Source organism: Phyllobates terribilis, unplaced genomic scaffold (genome assembly GCF_046119375.1).
Source record: "Phyllobates terribilis strain yellow unplaced genomic scaffold, ASM4611937v1 Scaffold_1__5_contigs__length_1240528914, whole genome shotgun sequence".
Classification (NCBI taxonomy): Eukaryota; Metazoa; Chordata; class Amphibia; order Anura; family Dendrobatidae; genus Phyllobates; species Phyllobates terribilis.
In genome coordinates, this window is record NW_027362761.1 from 359,268,079 (window position 1) to 359,288,417 (window position 20,339).

At 46.7% G+C, this 20,339-nt stretch overlaps 1 protein-coding gene across 1 annotated transcript in view; it reads left to right on the plus strand.

Annotated features, from left to right (window-relative positions):
• Positions 1 to 3,723: 3,723 nt before the first annotated feature.
• The window catches only part of VPS33A (VPS33A core subunit of CORVET and HOPS complexes), a 33,076-nt gene continuing 16,460 nt past the window's right edge, over positions 3,724 to 20,339 (plus strand). Inside the window, exons 1-7 of the mRNA XM_073676252.1 lie at positions 3,724 to 3,900; positions 12,167 to 12,232; positions 12,335 to 12,462; positions 13,488 to 13,677; positions 14,388 to 14,504; positions 15,836 to 16,010; positions 17,120 to 17,313. Of these exons, the coding sequence (XP_073532353.1) occupies positions 3,769 to 3,900; positions 12,167 to 12,232; positions 12,335 to 12,462; positions 13,488 to 13,677; positions 14,388 to 14,504; positions 15,836 to 16,010; positions 17,120 to 17,313 (1,002 nt within the window). The 5' untranslated portion in view covers positions 3,724 to 3,768. The remainder of the gene's footprint in view (positions 3,901 to 12,166; positions 12,233 to 12,334; positions 12,463 to 13,487; positions 13,678 to 14,387; positions 14,505 to 15,835; positions 16,011 to 17,119; positions 17,314 to 20,339) is intronic.

Consider the following 20,339-nt stretch of genomic DNA (forward strand, 5'->3'; position numbering starts at 1 on the left):
AAAATAGGGGGGACCCCACGTCATTTTTTTTGAGGTCCCCCATTTTAATAGCTAGTAAAGGCTAGGTATTCAGCTGGGGGCTGATATTAGTAGCCTGGGAAGCTCCGTGGGTATTACCCCCTTCCCAGGCTTCCAACATCTGCCCCAGCCATCTGCTTAACCTCCGCTAGAGACTAAAATTACGGGGAACCCCACGCCAATTTTTTTTTTAATAAATCCTTTATTTTAACACTAAATGACAAGTACAGTAATCAACACTATCACTGTACTTCTTATATATGTGACTGACATGTTTCTATGTATCTAATCTATGTGTGATGCTCTATTCTTTCTTTCCTAAATTGTCGGGTACAGATGCTGAATTGCCGACCGGCTTTTTTAAAGAGACAGGTGCATGAAAACACTATTATTTTTTTTAATAAATCCTTTAACACTAAATGACAAGTACAGTAACCAACACTATCACTGTACTTATTATATATGTGACTGACATGTTTCTATGTATCTAATCTATGTGTGATGCTCTATTCTTTCTGTTATAAATTGTCGGGTACAGATGCTGAATTGCCGGCCGGTTTTTTTAAAGAGACGGTGCATGAAAACACTATTATTTTTTTAAATAAATGCTTTAACACTAAATGACAAGTACAGTAAGCAAAACTGTCACTGTACTTTTTATATATGTGACTGACATGTTTCTATCTATCTAATCCAGGGTCCTCAAACTTTTTAAACAGGGGGCCAGTTCACGGTCCCTCAGACCATTGGAGGGCCGGAATATAGTTTTTTTTTTTAAAAAACTATGAACAAATTCCTATGCACACTGCACATATCTTATTTTGTAGTAAAAAAAAACAATACAGGAACAAATACAATATTTAAAATGAAGAACAAGTAAAGTTAAATCAACCGGTATTTCAATAGGTAGGCAACTGTACCCAATAGGCAGCATAGGTCCTCAATAGGCAGGTAAATGTCCCCAATAGGCAGCATTGGTCCTCAATAGGCAGGTAAATATCCCCAATAGGCTGGTAAATGTCCCCAATAGGCAGGTAAATGTCCCCAATAGGCAGCATAGGTCCCCAATAGGCAGGTAAATGTCCCCAATAGCCAGCATAGGTCCCCAATAGGCAGGTAAATGTCCCCAATAGGCAGGTAAATATGCCCAATAGGCAGCATAGGTCCTCAATGGGCAGGTAAATGTTCCCAATAGGCAGGCTGTTTCCCCCTTATAATGCCATATTCAGGCTGTTCCACCCCTTATAATGCCCCATGCTGGATGCTACCCCCCATATAATGCCCCATGCAGCATGTCACCCCCCCCCATATAATGCCCCATGCAGCATGTCACCCCCCCATATTATGCCCCATGCATGTCACCCCCCCATATTATGCCCCATGCAGCATGTCACCCCCCCATATTATGCCCCATGCAGGATGTCCATTTCCCCCCATATAATGCCCCATGCAGGATGTCCCTTTCCCCCCCATATAATGCCCCATGCAGGATGTCACCCCCCATATAATGCCCCATGCAGGATGTCACCCCGCATATAATGCCCCATGCAGGATGTCACCCCCCATACAATGCCCCATGCAGGATATCACTCCCCAGTCTTTATAATGCCCCATGCAGCATGTCACCCCCCCATATAATGCCCCATGCAGCATGTCACCCCCCCATATAATGCCCCATGCAGCATGTCACCCCTCCATATAATGCCCCATGCAGGATATCACTCCCCTGTCTTTATAATGCCCCATGCAGCATGTCACCCCCCATATAATGCCCCATGCAGCATGTCACCCCCCCATATAATGCCCCATGCAGCATGTCACCCCCCATATAATGCCCCATGCAGCATGTCACCCCCTCATATAATGCCACATGCAGCATGTCACCTCTCCCCCCATATAATGCCCCATGCAGCATGTCACCCCCATATAATGCCCCATGCAGGATGTCACCCCCCATATCATGCCCCATGCAGGATGTCGCCCCCCCCCCTATTATACCACTTGCAGGATGTCACCCCCCATATAATGACTATGCCTCCATACATTAAAAAAAAAAAAAAATCCAATACTCACCTCACTTCTCACTTGCTGCCGCTGCTCTGGTCTGGACTCCAGCGTCGCGGCGGCGTCGTCCCACTCTGCGCTGCCTGTGGCGGCACTCGGGAGGGCGCGGTGTAAAGACGTCACCGCACCCTCTGACCTGAGACATCACAGGAAGCGCAGAGCAGGAAGACAGCGGATCTGCAGAGGCACGGGGAGAGGTAAGTATCCGCCTGCCGGGGCCCTGAGCAAGTGGGGGAGAAGGGCGGGCAATGGCACCACTCTCCTCTCCTCCGCTCATAGCCCGGCGGGCCGGATAAAAGTCCTCCGCGGGCCGCATGTGGCCCGCGGGCCGTAGTTTGTGGACCCCTGATCTAATCTATGTGTGATGCTCTATTCTTTCTGTTGTAAATTGTCGGGTACCGGTGTATGCCGCTGATGAATTGCCGGCTTTTCATGTAATACATTCTACATTATTCTTAGTTGTTTTACTTCATGTAGAATTAACCTACAAGGAAAGAAAGGGTTTATTTTCATTCCGATATTTGTGTCCCATTGACTTGCATTGGTTTCCGGTATCGGAATCGGCGATATCCGATACTTTTTGGGTATCGGCCCCATCCAATCCGATCCGATATTTCCCGATATCGAAAGGTATCGCTCAACACTATTGATGACTTATCCTAAGAGTAGTCCATCATTGTAAAGTACCAGACAACCCGTTTAAACCTCAACTTGGCTGCTATAGGCAATATAAAGGCCTGGTTTAATGATATTGATGACCTCTTCCCTTGGATTGTGTTGCTTGCTTGTTGTCGGCCTTCACGGATCTGATACTGATGACCTTTCATCTAAGTAGGGCATGCATTGTTTAGTCTTGAACCGCCTCATGATGCCAGTGCAGAGGGTGCACAGTCCGCTCACAGATTAGTGGCCATTATTTGGATTATTGCTCATGAATTGCAGTTTTGTTGCTCGGTTGCTGAGTTTAAAAAATGTGGCTATTAATAATTTTGTGGATATTTTTTTTGAAGCTGAAGGGCAGATGTGGTCTCTAATACAGAGTCACATTTGATACCATTATGCCAATGATTCCCCTTCAACAATATTTTGTACCAGTCCCTTCCCCCACATTATCTGGTGCTATGGGCAGCATGGTGGCTCAGTGGTTAGCAGCACTCTTGACTTTCAGTTCTGGGTTTGAATCTGAACAATGGCACATTCTGCAGAGATTTTTCCACGTGTTTCTGTGGTCGCCTCTTATACAAACCCAGGTAAAACATGGATTCTCTAAAAATCTTCAAATATTGGCAACTATGTCAGTGGTCCGGGCAATCTGAGCCTCCCAGAAAGCAGTACGCCTTCACTCTATGCTAAAGGGAAACAATATTGTTATTTGAGCCATGAACCAGCTTTCCCCCTGAAAATATTAATATCCATCTAAGAATTACAAAATTCACATCGACTTTTTTTCATATCGAAAGTTCATTTCACAGTAAAAAAAAAAAAAACCTGCGCTTTAAAAAACTCATAAATTTGCGTTAAGCCGCTTCCCCGCTCACCACGCGCATGCCACCGGTCACATGACGCGTCTAACCCACTGGTTACCAATAGAACGAGTATAGAAAGAAAGGCGCTCGGCGATCTGCAAGTGCTGCCTGCTCGGAGTTGTTTCCGTTCTCTCCCATCACGTGACACACGGGCGGTCACATGAATTCGGCTGTCACCAGGAGTCTAAAGATGGCGTCTCATCTCTCCTGCGGGCGGGTGAACCTGAACGTCCTGCGGGAGGCGATGCGCATCGAGCTGCGGGAGTTCCTGGATAAGTGTGCTGGGAGTAAGGTGCGGTGCAGGCGACCCCCGACGGCCGTCCCTAGAGCCCCCTCTATTTCTTCTGCACCTTTCACCTAGAACCTCTCATTCCCTTCTCGTATTTATTGCTCCTGACGTTGGTTCCTTGTTTTACAGAATATTCTGGTGTTAGAATTGTTCATAGATCCAGTTTCTGGAAAATGTAGATCCAGTGCATTCATATAATGGAACCAGTGGCTAGTAGCGGTTAGCACGCTGGCTCAGTGGCTAGTAGCGGTTAGCACGCTGGCTCAGTGGCTAGTAGCGGTTAGCACGCTGGCTCAGTGGCTAGTAGCGGTTAGCACGCTGGCTCAGTGGCTAGTAGCGGTTAGCACGCTGGCTCAGTGGCTAGTAGCGGTTAGCACGCTGGCTCAGTGGCTAGTAGCGGTTAGCACGCTGGCTCAGTGGCTAGTAGCGGTTAGCACGCTGGCTCAGTGGCTAGTAGCGGTTAGCACGCTGGCTCAGTGGCTAGTAGCGGTTAGCACGCTGGCTCAGTGGCTAGTAGCGGTTAGCACGCTGGCTCAGTGGCTAGTAGCGGTTAGCACGCTGGCTCAGTGGCTAGTAGCGGTTAGCACGCTGGCTCAGTGGCTAGTAGCGGTTAGCACGCTGGCTCAGTGGCTAGTAGCGGTTAGCACGCTGGCTCAGCGGCTAGTAGCGGTTAGCACGCTGGCTCAGCGGCTAGTAGCGGTTAGCACGCTGGCTCAGCGGCTAGTAGCGGTTAGCACGCTGGCTCGGTGGTTAGCTCTGTATCCTTGCAGCGTGGCGGCTCAATGGTTAGCGCTGCAGCCTTGCAGCTCTGGGGTTCTGGGTTCAAATCCCACCAAGGACAACATCTGCAAGGAGTTTGTATGTTCTCCCTGTGTTTGTGTGGGTTTCCTCCCACACTCCAAAGACATACTGATGGGGAATCTAGATTGTGAGCCCCAATGGGGACAGCGATTATGTCTGTAAAGCGCTGTGGATTATGATGGTGCAATATAAGCAAAGCATAATAAGGTATCCCACAACATGCTCATAGGTACATGTAAGACTGCAGGACCCCATCATTAGCGGAACAGGGGGCTGCAGCCAGGATCTTTAGGACATTGACTTCATACGTGTCCGTCTCAGATGGAGATAACTGTTGTTTGTGGGACGATCCTGTAATACACAACGCTTCCTCTTACATTTCCATGTAATGAGCACACACGTTACACTAACATTTCCACATATGGGACCAAATGTGAAACCTCCTACTAATCACACAGTGGGCCGGCTCTTCTCAGGTCTTGGGTCCTGCTGTTCGGCTATTGCAGAGAATAGGAGCGGCTGTACCTGAGAGCGGCCATTACAGAGTACGGAGCCGGGCTGCTTCTGCTCTATATGTTGTATAAGTCCAGATGGACACAGCTGATCTACTATGGGGGGGGGGGGGTGTTGACCCCCACTAATCTGCTATAAATGATCGATCCAAGTTTAGGCCATAAATGTATGAAGGTCAGACAACCCCTTTACTCCGGTTTCCTCCCTCACTCCCAAGACATACTGACAGGGAATTTAGAATGAGCCCCAATGGGGACAGCGATTATGATGCTGTGTGTGTAAAGTGCCGCAGATGTTATGACGCCATAAGAGCAAGGAAAGTAAATAAGCTTAGGTCAAACTTTTAGCCACGGACATAAATGTTTGTTTATTTTTCTCCTCAAAATTTACCACCCTCATGCAAGGATGCATTCAGCTGCCCCGGAGTATGTGATTGCTGCATTTTCACAGTATGCTAGATGTACATTGCCAAAAAAAAAAAAAAAAATGGACATTATAATTTTGGAATACTTCTTTTTTTTTTTTTTCTGTCTATTGAGATTTTATCTAAATTGATACTGGTATCGGGGACCCTTAATTGGTTTCAAAATGAAGGGTTGCTATTCTCAAAAGCACTGATTTTGAGCAATGACTTGTGAGCAGCACATGGAGGTTGTTGGGGTATCTAGTTCAGCGTCACTAGCGTTATCTGACAGGTTTTTGAGATTTGACATCAGTTCTCACGTATGTGTTCTATCTATGTTTTTCACAAGTAGAACGCCTACCCATTCTACCTTATGGGGCTGTTTATATGCCCGTGTACTTTGTGGACCTAGTGTCCAATTAATAAAATTGAGGACAATATTTTCATCTAACTCTCCCATGCTCACTAATGCTTTCCCATTTTTTTTTCACCTTTTATTGGGTTGGAGACTTTTAATTATTTTTTTTTTTGGGTATGTGAGAAAAGGAGATTTTTGTGTACTCACCGTAAAATCTCTTTCTCTTAGCCTCTAATTGGGGGACACAGGACCATGGGTGTTATGCTGCTGTCCACTAGGAGGCGACACTATGCATAATCTGAAAAAGATTAACCGTGGCTCTCCTCTGCAGTATATACCCCTGGATGGCGTCAGCCTTCTCCAGTTTTGTGTAAAAGCAATAGGAGGAACGTAACATGGATAACATAACCATGCCTATAAGAAGGCAACTATGTACGAGCTCAAGAAAAAAACAATATGAGAACTCAACGTAACAACGGCCCGGAACGGGCAACAGGGTGGGAGCTGTGTCCCCCAATTAGAGGCTAAGAGAAAGAGATTTTACGGTGAGTACACAAAAATCTCCTTTACTCTGTCGCCTCATTGGGGGACACAGGACCTTGGGACGTCCCAAAGCAGTCCCTGGGTGGGAAGCAATGGACTAATATTGTGTAGACAGGCCTCTACAATTGGGGCACCGCCGCCTGCAGGATACGTCTACCCAGGCTCGCGTCTGCTGAGGACTGGGTATGAACCCTGTAGTGTTTGGTAAACGTGTGTAGGCGAGTCCAGGTGGCTGCCTTACACACTTGTTGTGCCGAATGGCCCAGGAGGCCCCTACCGCACGTGTAGAGTGTGACGTAATACCTGCTGGAAGAGGAGAATTTTTGAGGCGGTAGGCCTCTTGTATGGTGGATTTGATCCACCTGGCAAGGGTAGCTTTGGAAGCTGGTAGACCCTTGCGGCCGCCTTCCAGAAGAAGGAAAAGAGAATCAGACTTCCGGAAGGTCGCAGTCCTAGACGCATAGATACGTAATGCCCTGACAAGGTCAAGCTTATGCAGAGCCTTCTCCACTCTATGAACCGGGACCGGACAGAGGGATGGCAGTGAAATTTCCTCATTGAGGTGGAAGTTGGACACAACCTTCGGAAGGAAGGATGGGACCGTACCTTGTCCTGGTAAAAAGCCAGGAAGGGTCGTCTACAGGAGAGTGCTGTCAGTTCAGACACCCTGCGTAGCGAGGTGATTGCCACTAGGAAAACCACTTTCTGGGATCGAAGGCGGAGTGGGACTTCCCTAAGGGGTTCAAAAGGTGTTTCCTGCAATGCTGTCAGCACCAGGTTGAGGTCCCACGTTTCTAGTGGTCATCTGTAGGGGGGAACCAATCGGGAAACCCCCTGAAGAAATGTCCTTACTTGCGACTTGTTAGCAATGCACCTTTGAAAAAGCACTGAGAGAGCTGTCACCTGGCTCTTAAGGGAGGCCAGGGACAGTCTGGCCTCCAGACCCGATTGGAGAAACCCAAGTACCCTGGGGAGGGAATAAGGGAATGGGGTCTAGCCACAAGATTCGCACCAGGTAAAGAAGGCTTTCTAGGTACGGTCATAAATCTTAGCAGAGTTTGGCTTCCGTGCCCTGATCATGGTTCCGATGACATCCGGCGAGAAGCCTGACTGTGTTAAAACCCAGGTCTCAATGGCCACGCCGTCAAATTGAGGGCACCTGAGTTCTGGTGGTAGAACGGGCCTTGTGACAGAAGATCCGGGCGGATGCCAGGGGACGTCTGTTGTGAGCTGTACGATGTCGGCGTACCATGTACATCTGGGCCAGTCCAGTGCGATTAGGATGGTTGGAACTCCCTCTTGCTTGATCTTCCTCACCACTCTGGATATCAGGGGGAGAGGTGGAAAAATGTACAGGAGCTGGAACTGGGTCCAGTCCTGAACCAGTGAGTCCGCTCCTAGCGCCCGTGGGTCGTGTGTCCTGGCCATGAAGTTGGAGACCTTGGCATTGAAGTGGGATGCCATTAGGTCCACGTCCAGAGTCCCCCAGCGATGGCAGATCTGGCGAAAAGCTTCGGGATGGAGAGACCACTCTCCCGAGTCCATTCCTTGCCGGCTGAGGAAGTCTGCTTCCCAGTTGTCCACACCCAGAATGTGGACCGCAGAGAGAACCGAACCTGTCTTCCGCCCAGTGGAGAATGTGTGTCACTTCTCGCATCGCCTGGGCACTGCGGGTCCCCCCTGGGTGATTCACATATGCCATGGCATTGTCCGACTGTACTCTGATGTGAGAGGCTGCCAGTAAGTGATGGAAGGCTCTCAACGCCAGGAGGATGGCACGAATTTCAAAGATGTTGATGGGCATGGTCGCTTCCGCTGGGGACCAGTTGCCCTGTGCTCTGTGGTGTAGGTGTACCTCACCCCAACCCGTCAGGCTCGCGTCGGTGGTCAGAACCTTCCATTGACCCTGAGAGGATTTCCCCTTTGTTAGTGAGGTTGGCTTGAGCCACCAGTGCAGGGACCTCCTGGTTGACTACGTCAGCTGGAACTCGCTGTCGAGAGAAAAAGGGTTCCTGTCCCATGACTTGAGGATGGCTAGTTGGAGAGGCCTGAGGTGAAGCTGGGCAAATGGGACCGCTTCTATTGCCGCCACCATCCTGCCAAGGACTCTCATGGCAAACCGAAGAGATCGAGGAGGTTTGCTTAGGAGGGTGTGAACTCCTAGACGGAGAGGCAGTGCCTTGTCCTTGGGAAGGAGCACTAGACCCCTGAAGGTGTTGAATAGCATTCCCAGGAAGGTCAGAGACTGACTCGGGGTTGGTGATGACTTTTGTAGGTTGACTAACCAGCCCAGGCGACTCAGTGTCGATTGTGATTGAGACGCTGAGCTCGCAGTCCTTGAAGGTGGGAGCCTTGATAAGGAGATCGTCCAGGTATGGAATGACTACTATGCCTCTGGCGTGCAAGACGTCCATGGTGGCTGCCATGACTTTGGTAAACACTCTGGGAGCCTTGGCGAGTCCGAACGGAAGAGCCACGAACTGGTAGTGGTCCTGGTCGATTGTGAACCTGAGAAATCTCTGATGGGTGGGTGCAATTGGTATATGCAGGTATGCGTCTTGTATGTCATGTCTATGGAGGTGAGAAATTCTCCCTTCTCCATGGACGCAATGATGGACCGAAGGGACTCCATGCGGAAGTGACGTAACCATACATATTTGTTGAGCTGTTTTAGGTCCAGTATGGGCCGTACGCCACCTCCTTTCTTGGGGACTACGAATAAATTTGAGTAGAACCCTCGGAAGCGCTCGGCCGCGGGGACCGGTACTATGACTCCTACTTGAAGAAGCGAGGAGATGCTTGGTGGAAGGCATGAGCCTTGGCTGGCGGTTTTGTTGGAACAGACAGAGTCTGTTTGGTGAGTTGGAAGTGAACTCTATCTTGTATCCCGAAGACACTAGTTCCCTGACCCACCTGTCTTCTGTAATAGGCAGCCAGATTTGATGAAAGAGCAAAAGACGGCCGCCTACAGGTGGGGTGTCTTCCGGAGTCCGTGAGTCATGATGAGGAGGAAGTCTGAGATTTTCCTCCTTTAAACTTTGACTGGCCTGCTTTTGACTGCCAGGTCTTGTCCGACTTTTGCGTCGACCGCGAGTTGTCCCTGCGTGGGGTGCGGTTGCTATTTTGTGCTGGTTGCGAGATGGACCAGCCCGAAGAGTTCCGAAAGGATCGGAATCGAGTTTGGTTAAGCTTCTTCTAAGTGCGTTTGGGCTTCAGTTGGGGGAGAGAGGTACTCTTACCCCCGGTGGCGTTGGATATCATCGTGTCCAACTGTTCACCAAAAGGTCGACCACTGAGGTACGGGAGGTGCGTGAGGGACTTCTTTGAGGCTGCGTCTGCTTTCCATTCCCGCAGTCAGAGGATACGCCGAATCATGATGGAGTTTGATGCTATCCCCGCTGCACCCATTGCTGAATGCAGAGCTGCATGAAGCATGTAATCTGCTACAACTGCTATTTGAACCACTTGGTCCGACAGCTCAGGAGCAGATACTTGGAAGCCAGCTTGTAAATTTTTGGCCCAAGTCAGGATGGCCTTGGCAGCCCAAACTGAAGCGAACGCTGGAGCCAGGGAGGCCCCTGCGGCCTCGAAAATTGAACGAGCCATGCGTTCCACCTGCCGGTCTGCTGCTGCGTCCTTAAGGGTTGAGCTATCTGGCAGTGAAATGAGTGACTGTGCTGCTAGTCTAGAGACTGGGGGATCCACTTCAGGTGGATCTGTCCATTGTTCGGTGACCTCCTGTGGGAAGGGGTACCGCGCCTCCAGATATTTGCAATTGGTAAACTTCTTCTCAGGCTGTGAGAACTGCTTTTTAAAGATCACCTTAAACTCTGCTGGGTGAACCGGGGCAGATGCCTTCTCTGATCAGGGATGGCTGTGGAGATCTGCATTGTCTGTCCCTGGTAGGGGACGGTCTAGATGACCTGGAACTACGGTGTCTCTCCCTAGAAGGGGATGACCGTGTGGTATGGGATGACGCAGATGAACGTGACCTGTGGGTCTGCTTGCGTCCTGACCTAGACGTTGATGTGCCCGTGTCGTCATGTCCCTGATTGGAGCTCTCCCTTTGCTGGGTAGCGTCCATAGCCGAGGCATGACTCTGCAGAGCCTAAAGCAATGTGGATATCTATAGACTGCGTCATAGATTGCGACATCTGAGTGACCCAATCCGGCGTGGCATTAGACACCGAAGCATTGGCAGGGGCTTCTTGGGTCTCTGGCACAGCAGTCTGGATGCAGTCCTGGCAGTGCGGGTACGTGCTGCCACTGGGGAGAGTATTACTGCAGGCTGTACATAGTGCATATAGCAGTCCTGCCTGGTTCTCTTGGACCTTGAGCCTGGCAGAGGGCCCTAGCTATGCAGAGGAGCTTATAGGATTCACAGCCGAGGGAAAAAATTCCAGCTGTGATCTTACCCCACCAGTGTGCTTCTAGGTCCAGCGCCGAACATCCACAGTCCTGTGCCTCCCCGGAGACTGGCAGGCCTGATCTGTATCTGCCGACCGGTAGCTGCAGGGTTAATTTTTTTTCCTGCAGCAGATAATGGCCGCCGGAGTAAAGTTTAAGGAAGAAGGGAGGGCGGAGAGCTGAAAAGGGCGGCAGTTTTCTGTGAAATCGCGCCCTTTCAGTCTGGATCCACCCTTCTATGACGCTGTAGAGTGTCATATTTGTCATCTGGGCGGCGGAGAGGGGGTGGCGGCTTTGGCTAGGCCGGAGCCGCGGTCTAAATTAGATGCCTGATGCCCAAAGGGGCTCCAGGCCGGCGTGGAAGTCCGGGAGGGGGCCGGATCTGAACCGAATCCCCCCCGGATTTAAAGGCAGGATAGCGGTGGGGGTATAAGCGGAAGGGGGGCCCTGTGAAGAGTCCCCCTGAGACACCATAGAGCTGGTGCTGCCACAGAGACAGGGCGCAGGGACCTGTGCCTGTGTTGTGCCATGCCTGCCTGCACTCCCCCCGGCCCCGACAGGAGCCCGCAGCAGGGCTGGGGTCCCTGGATTCGGCTGCAGTGTGCTGGCTACTGGGAACTGCAGAGTGCTGCCTGTACAGGCCCTACCTGAGGCGTTTCAACCTAATGCCCCCAGGGGGGATTAGGGAGGTGCTGCTGTCACCATCAGGGGGCTATATCCTCGCCTCGACCTCAACCCAGAAACCAAAAGGAATTGGGGAAGGAGGGGGGTCTCTAATTCGAACCAGCACCCGAGGGGCTGGGGAAGGAGCGACATGGTGAATAGCCATCTCAACTTCTACTATGCACCCCGTAATAGGGGGCAGAGGAAGGAGCCATGCCGGAAGTCTCGCAGGAGACCCACTTTTCTTCATCTGTAATCTCGTGGGAAAAAAACGGAGTAAAAGTTTTAGGTGTGCCTCCTATGCGACACTAAGCAAGAACTGGAGAAGGCTGACGCCGTCCAGGGGTGTATACTGCAGAGGAGGAGCCACGGTTAATCTTTTTCAGATTATGCATAGTGTCGCCTCCTAGTGGACAGCAGCATAACACCCATGGTCCTGTGTTCCCCAATGAGGCTACAGAGTAAAATGTCAGCCAAATTGCACATGTAAAGAAAAAAACCTATAATGTTGGTCATTAAAAACCAAATAGATTTGTATTGTGAATTACTTGACTAATTGTTTCTGTTTAATTTGCATGTAGGCAATTGTATGGGATGAGTACCTGACGGGCCCTTTTGGATTAATTGCCCAGTATTCACTCTTGAAGGTATATATATTTTTTTATTTGTAATATATTTGTAGCTGCAGCAAGATAAGACTTATTCCTTGTTAAGGTTTGGTGAATCCAGGCTGTTATGTTTGTTTTTAGGATCATGATGTGGAAAAAATGTTCACGCTTAAGTCCGGCCCACTACCATCATCTGATGTTAAAAACATCATATTCTTTGTCAGACCCAGGCTGGAATTAATGGACATAATTGCGGAGAATATTCGGAGGTAATTCTTATACTTGATGTTCTATGTATTGCTACTTAAAGAGGTTGTCCCACGAACAAAGTACATTTTAATTAAATTATCTTGGCATAATAATTTCCACAATTGGATGTGTTTATAAAAAAAAAAAAATCCTGTGCTGAGATAATTTTATAAATGTGACCCTGCTATGTACTGTGTAATGTCGGTGTCTCACCATGTGTAGGAACATGGTCTGAATATACCACAGCTCCTTGCCAAGGGAGAGATCATAAGTCACTCGTACAATAAGTGAGCATACAAAACAGCAGGGGCTTCCAGCTGACTTCTTTTTAAGGTAACACATTTCCCTGCCTGTTTTATCACAGGAGTGTGTTTCTTAGGAGACACTTAAATAGGAACATAGTAAAAATCTTATCTCTCTCCATAATGTTTTTATCTTCAGACATTACTACCAATATTCTATTGTATCTACCTTACATATAAAAAAGGATGGGAAACAGGCTATTATATCTTAATCCTGTGTTTCTTTCAGATTTTGGGCCACCACGGTGGCTCAGTGGTTAGCACTATGGCTTTGCAGCTATGGGGTCCTGGGTTCAAATCCCACCAAGGAAAACATCTGTAAGGAGTTTGTATGTTCTCCCTGTGTTTGCGTGGGTTTCCTCCCAGACTTCAAAGACATACTGATAGGGAATGTAGATTGTGAGCCCCAATGGGGACAGTGATGGTGATGTCTCTAAAGCACTGCCAAATATGATGGTACTATATAAATAATGCATAATAGACACAGACAGACAGACATAATTATAATGGGCAAGAGCCCTGCAGAACTCAAATATGTGCGTCATATTGGATATTTTAATTTGGAAAAGTGAAAATTTGAGAACGTTGCAGAACTGAATATTGTTCTGTCCTAAGTTATTACCACTTTGGCTTCTGTACATTCATACTGCTGCTGCTATCTTTTGAAGAATGTCATTATAACATCCAAGTAATGAGCCATGTGATATGTTACGTTTTTTTTTAAATTTTTTTATTCCTCATAGAGAAGATAAAGGGCGTTCTAATCAACGGGATTTCCACATTTTATTTGTTCCTCGCCGTAGTCTGCTGTGTGAGCAGAGACTTAAGGATCTTGGAGTTCTTGGCTCATTTTATCTTCGTGAGGAATACCGTCTGAACCTGATCCCCTTTGATGGAGATCTGTTGTCTATGGAATCTGAAAATGCTTTCAAGGTAAAGTGATAAGAGCTTTGCTCGGGGAGATGAATGATCATGTCTACCACTAATACATAAACAGTAGTGATGAGCGAGTATGTTCTGCTAACCCTTTTGGCGAACATACTCGGGCAAACACCGAGTATCTTAAGCGTGCTCGGGGGTTATGTTTCAGTCTCTGTGTACATGCTTTACTACATGTGGGGAATGTCTGTTTCTTAGGCATTCCTCACATGTATTAATGCTGTCAAAGAGTCGCAAATCAGGCACACAGAGAGACTGAAACATAACACCCAAGCATGCTGAAGATACTCTGTGTTCGTCCGAGCATGTTCGCCGAAAGGTTTAACAGAACATACTCGCTCATCACTAATAAACAGTCCACAAAGAAAGTTGTCCAATATGTTGAGGTATCTCTTGGACCACTTACTCGACACTAAGCATTATAGTAAGCATTGAAGAAGGTCTGCAGTTAATGGGTATGGATGCTTTGAGAAAAACCATAGGTGCTGTATGATTCACTAGACTCCCAAACTTCTAGCCCTCGATGAAACTCAATATGAAGAATGATTGCCTCTTGCTGATTACATTAGCAATCGCATGTTAAAGTCTGAAGTAAACCTTCATGACATAAGGGCCAGTTGTGCCGCCTGTTCTTGTTGGTCTCAAACTTTAAAAAAAAAAAATTAAATCCACATCACCCAAATGGTTCTTTTTATTTCTAACAGGAATGCTACTTGGAGAATGATCAGACGACACTTTATCATGCAGCGAAGGGTCTCACCACTTTGCAGGCCTTGTATGGGACCATTCCTCAGATTTGTGGGAAAGGAGAGTGTGCCAGGGTAAGTGTGGACTGGAAGAAAGGTTGCCTGCCTTAAGGTTGATGCCCATCACACTAGAATTTGAGTCTTCACAGACGAATTCCCGTCATATAAGATTTCTAATTTATCGGACTCTGTATGTTTTTTTTTTTTTTGTTTTGTTTGTTTTTACTAATTATAGTGCATAAAGTATTTAGTTTTTGAAAAGTAGTGATCCTCTATGCAGCCACTATGCAACACCAAGATGGGTACATTTAAAATCTGCGCTTATGAGGGAGTTTTTATACAATTTATGGCAGTTATCTGGAGGAAAATTTTGGCGCATATCAAAAATGTAGACTTACTTTGATTTTGGCCTCTTTTTGTGGGGTTTGGTGATTACACCAGAATCTGACAAATTATAGCACAAATCTCCTCTACACCTGCTCATAACTAATGTTAAACTTTTGATATTGTGCTCCAGAAGGTGGTCAGAGACCTTCAATGGTCATACAACCGCAAATAACACCAACATTGTCTGGATGTGGTTGGTTTGCACATAACAAGGCTATTGTCATAATACACTGATATTATTTTGTTTATGGTGACAGCTTAAAAAGGTTGTCTGACATAATTGTATTTGTTTTATTGCTTGGGTACTTTTACAATAAAAAACAAAACAAAACTAAGGCATGCTTTCCTACCGGCAGCCCCGTGGATCTTTCATATGCTCAGTAGGTCTGCTCCAAAAGTAGTGTCTGCTACATTTCGAGGTCAAAGGACCGCTTGAGCCTGTGATTGGCTGCAGTAATCAGAATAGAAGAGCAAATCATCAGAGAAATCATCAGAGAAATCTCCTATAGTGTGCCCTGCTAGTCCCCTGACTGCTGCAGCCAATCACTGGCTTCAGCGGTCCTATGACTTCTGAACAGAGCAGGCGGATCTCCGGAGCGGATCCATGGGGCTGCTGGTAGGTGAGATTATTGGGTGGGTTATTAGAAAAATGGTAAGTTTAGGAATAGCTGTGTTCCTGCTAGTTTATATTTCGGCCCAGCTTTACCCCTGGCCACTTACTACATTCTCTGTGACTTCAGCTCCTATTTCCTTCTCTGGGTACTGCCAACACCTGTTTGTTTTTGTCATACAAGTAATTTCAGATACAAAATTGACAATTGTATAGTACCTGTCAGATATAATTCCAATATTTTCCTTTTTTGAGCAACTCTTCTCAAATACAGCCAGCTGCTCCATTCTAGTTTTACCAGCAATGAGAATCGCTTTGGTATTTATCCTGTAGTAATAGACTGCTAGGTGAGCAGAATTTGGGCTTCTGTGACGTGATACCATATGGCTAATTTTGGGTTTGCTTCTAGCATGTTGCCAATATGATGATCAGGATGAAGCGGGAGTTGGGCGGAAGCAACAACCAGATAACTCCAGTGTTTGACACCCTTCTGTTACTGGATCGTAATGTGGATTTGCTCACCCCACTGGCAACTCAACTCACTTATGAAGGACTTATCGATGAAGTCTATGGGATCCAGAATAGTAAGTGTGTGTAAAGGTTACAATGTATAAGGTGGGCTTATAATTTCTTATTCATAACCTAACAGATTGATATGATGATCTGTCTGTTTAATCTCTACTATATACACTGCTCAAAAAAATAAAGGGAACACTCAAATAACACATTCTAGATCTGAATGAATGAAATATTCTCATTGAATACTTTGTTCTGTACTCCAAATCCAGGCCTCCATTGGTTAATAAATTTGATTTCCATTGATGATTTTTCTGTGATTTTGTTGTCAGCACATTCAACTTTGTTCTGTACAAAGTATTCAATGAGAATATTTAATTCATTCAGATCTAGGATGTGTTATTTGAGTGTTCCCTTTATTTTTTTTGAGCAGTGTATTTATCATAAACGCAACTCTATTTGAAAAGTTTTAGAGTCCCTGGCTTGATACTACATGGTTACCCACAAATCTTCTGATTAGGGATCATCATCATATATTTCTATGTCTAATCGTTAGGCTTTTGTTTTTGTCCCGCCCCAACCCCGCAGACTAATTGTGTGCTCCATTATTCTAGAACTGCCATGTAAATGAAAATGGTTCTCCCTGGAATGTTTTGATTTGGGTTATGTTTTGTCTTTGTTTTATAACATGGAATTATGTCATACATCATTAATTAAAAATGGAAAAATTTATATTTGGTGTTTTCAATTTAAAATTATCTGATTAAAAAAAGTGGATCCGTCACAAAGTCAAAAGTTACCAGCTTTTCCTCTTATTTAATTTAATATTTATTTAGTGCTCATTTGTATGGTCTTTACCGAGGAGGCATGTCTTTTGGCTGCTCTGCATTATTACTCTTTTGAGAAATGTCCCCTTTGTAAGGCCATAAAAATTATCTCTGAAAAGGCCCATATCATAAAAAAAGGTATGGAGGTTTAAAAACAAAAAATGTAATCTGTAAGGAAGCAGCAGGAATAAAATGAGGTAAAAAAAACTAACCACTTTTGACCTAGTGGCAGGTGCCCTTTAACCACTAGCCATTGTAATTTTATCACAAGCAACCGATTTAGGATTGAGCAATTTTGGTAAAGTGTGTTATTCTATTATAGATATTTCCATTTTATGCAATTACAACAGGCAATGTGAAACTTCCCCCAGAAAAATTTGCTCCCAAGAATCAGGGTGATGGTGGCAAAGAGCTCCCTACAGAAGCGAAGAAGCTGCTGTTGAACTCCGCTGAGGAGTTGTATGCTGAAATCAGGGACAAAAACTTCAACGCTGTGGGCTCAGTACTGAGTAAGAAGGCCAAAATTATATCTGCAGCTTTCGAGGTAAAGTAACATTTGTTTGATAACCTGGCATCCGTCTATGTACATATTCTGCAAATATAATAAAGGAGTTTTTGAAGACTTTTTTTTTTTTTTTCTCCAATAACCCCCCACGACAGCACCAAAGGAGGATGTTACCCCTCCCTAATAGGGACAGGAAACACAAAGAGGTCAAATAGCCCCCCCCCTCCAGTGTTTGTGTCCCTATTGGGATGAAGGTCATCTAGGGTGCTCTGTGCCGGCGGCAGACACCTAACCATACCTTTTTAAGCCGTGCAGCTGGGATCGAGCGATCTTTCTCCTCCTCCCTGTAAGCTGCTCCCGTCTCCCCTCCGGGAATCTGGACCCCCCCCCCCCTCCCCACAGAGTCCGCACCTGCAGGTAAGGTCTGGTGGGTGCCGTGCTGGAGGCCTCCTCGAGCTCTCCAGCCCAGCTCCTCCCACCCCCTCCCCCCTCCTCTCTCTCTCTCTCTCAATCCGGCCTCTGGAGCGGCTTAGACTGTCTCCATAGCTGAGGAGACTCGCGCTGGATCCCGGAAGTGACGCAGACGGCGGAATTAAGTCACTTCCAGTCTGCGTTCCACCCTGGAACGCAAGAGTCTATGAACGGCTGGAAAATGACGTGGGACGCTGGAACAGGGTCCATGAGGTTTCTGCCAATATACGGCACACACACATTAAGAGGCCATTCAAAAAAAAAAAGAGAGAAAACTGCAGGTGTTCCTGCTTCACGCTTGGACCAAGGGGGAGGAGTCCTGTCCCCCCTCCCCTTCCCCCGGGGGGGGGGAGGAGGGAGAGCGCTGAGTCCAGTCGCCTACATAAGAGCCCTGGACAGAAAACATCTTAAGATAGGACACAATCCTTCTTGTATGCTATACATTGGATGGTTGAGAATCTTATCTTTTCCATGTCTGTAGAGCCCAGCGTGATTCCAGTCCCAGTAAGTTCCTGGCACTGGGGGTCCTTTTCCTATGTGCAGGTAAATTTGATACAATTAATTACCCTTCTCCCTCTGTAGGGGGACAAGGATCCTGCACCATGAAATAAGCCTAGCTGGAATTGTGCAAAGAAGCTATCTTCTTCAAACAAAAAATATCTATGCCAAAAATGTACGGAAAAAATTATTAGGGAAGAGCAGCCGTCTCTCAGACGAAATCAAGGAGATAGTCCATCAAGAGGTTCAATCCTCATTGGCCTCTTTCTCCCGATTTACTTCTGGTTCACCTCCAAAGGCTAAGAAGAGGAAGATTTCCCTGGAAAAAAGAAGAGACTCTGACTCTCAGGATGAGATATCCCTTCCAGAAGACCTCATAGATTAAGGTGAACTTAGCCCGGCAGAGGATGGTCTGGAAAATGAGCAATATTATTTCTCAGTGGAATTTATGGAAGAACTCCTCACAGCGGTAAGAAGAACAATGGAAGTGGAAAAAGAGGCCCGCTAGAACGGTCCAGGAAGAGATGTTTGGTGGTCTCCTTTCGAAGAAAAAGATGGTGTTTCCAATACATAAAAACATTCAAGACTTAATCCTTGATGAATGGGAAAATCCGTAAAGACGGCTGAATATACCAACAGAGTTAAAAGATCGGTTTCCGGTAGATGAAGAAGCCTCAAAATGTTGGACCGAAATACCGAAGGTCGATATTCAAGTAGCAAGAGTTGCAAAAAAGACAACATTGCCATTCGAGGATTCTTCTCAGCTGAAGGATCCTCTGGACTGCAAAATGGACAGCCTTCTCAAAACATCCTGGAAAACATCAGCAGCCCTTCTGAAGACAAATGTAGTCTCCACGTGTATTGCACGATCCATATCAAAATAGTTCAACCAACTTGAAGAGCATCTGGCCATGGGCACACCCAGAGAAGAGATACAAGCTTCCCTACCTTTGCTGCAGAAAGCCACTGACTTTCTTGCAGATGCTTTAGCGGAATCTTTGCGAATAGCCGCCAGGGCAGCAGTCCTATCAAACTCCACAAGGCGAGCACTGTGGCTGAAATCTCGGAACGGTGATGAGGCCTCCAAAATAAAACTCTGTTCTTTTCCCTTCCGGGGAGAATATATGTTTGGCCAGGCCCTTGACGACCTCCTGGAGAAGGCGGCTGATAAAAAGAAATCCTTGCCAGAACCCAGGCACTACAAGAAAACTCCCTTTCGCCCCCCTCGGGAGCCGAATCCTCAGTACAAGGGGAAAGGTAAGTCCAGTCAATGGAGTTACCCAAAAGGGGGGAAAGATAGAAATATTTTTTTCGCGAAAGGACAGCGACAACAGAAGCAGTGACGCCAGAGCAGTAGGGGGACGAATTACAAAATACCTTCCCCAATAGCGAAAGATTTGCTCCAGTCAATGGGTCTTGAAAGCAACTCAAGAAGAGGTGAAGATCGAATTCTCCTCATATCCGCCAAGGAAAATAAGAATAACTCATCTAGCCTCTCTGAGATTAGAAACCGCCCTAATGTCCCGCCTAAGAAACCTGCTATCCTTGGGAGTTATTTCACCGGTCCCAAGAATGGAAAGACACACAGGCCACTATTCACGTCTGTTTATGATATAAAAACAAACGGCACTTACAGAATAATAAATCTGAAGTCCTTAAACCAATACATCATCTACCGGAAATTCAAGATGGAGTCCATCAAATCAGCAGTTCCCTTGATAGGACAAGAATATGTGATGGCAACCATCGACTTACAGGATGCATACTACCACGTCCCTATACATCCAACATATCGGAAATTTCTAAGATTTGCTGTGGTTCAAGGGGATCAGACGCTACATTTCCAATTCAATGTATTGCCATTTGGAATATCCTCAGCACCACGAATTTTTACCAAAATTATGTCAGCTAGTGGCTTCCATCAGGAAGGAGAAAATCTGCATCATTCCCTACCTCGACGACTTCCTACTTTTAGGTCCCTCGGTATTATCACTCCAGGAACATCTACAAGGGACGATCCAAATCCTGACCACACTAAGGTGGTTGATAAATCATCAAAAGTCAGACCTGGTCCCTGCCACAGAAAAAACGTTCCT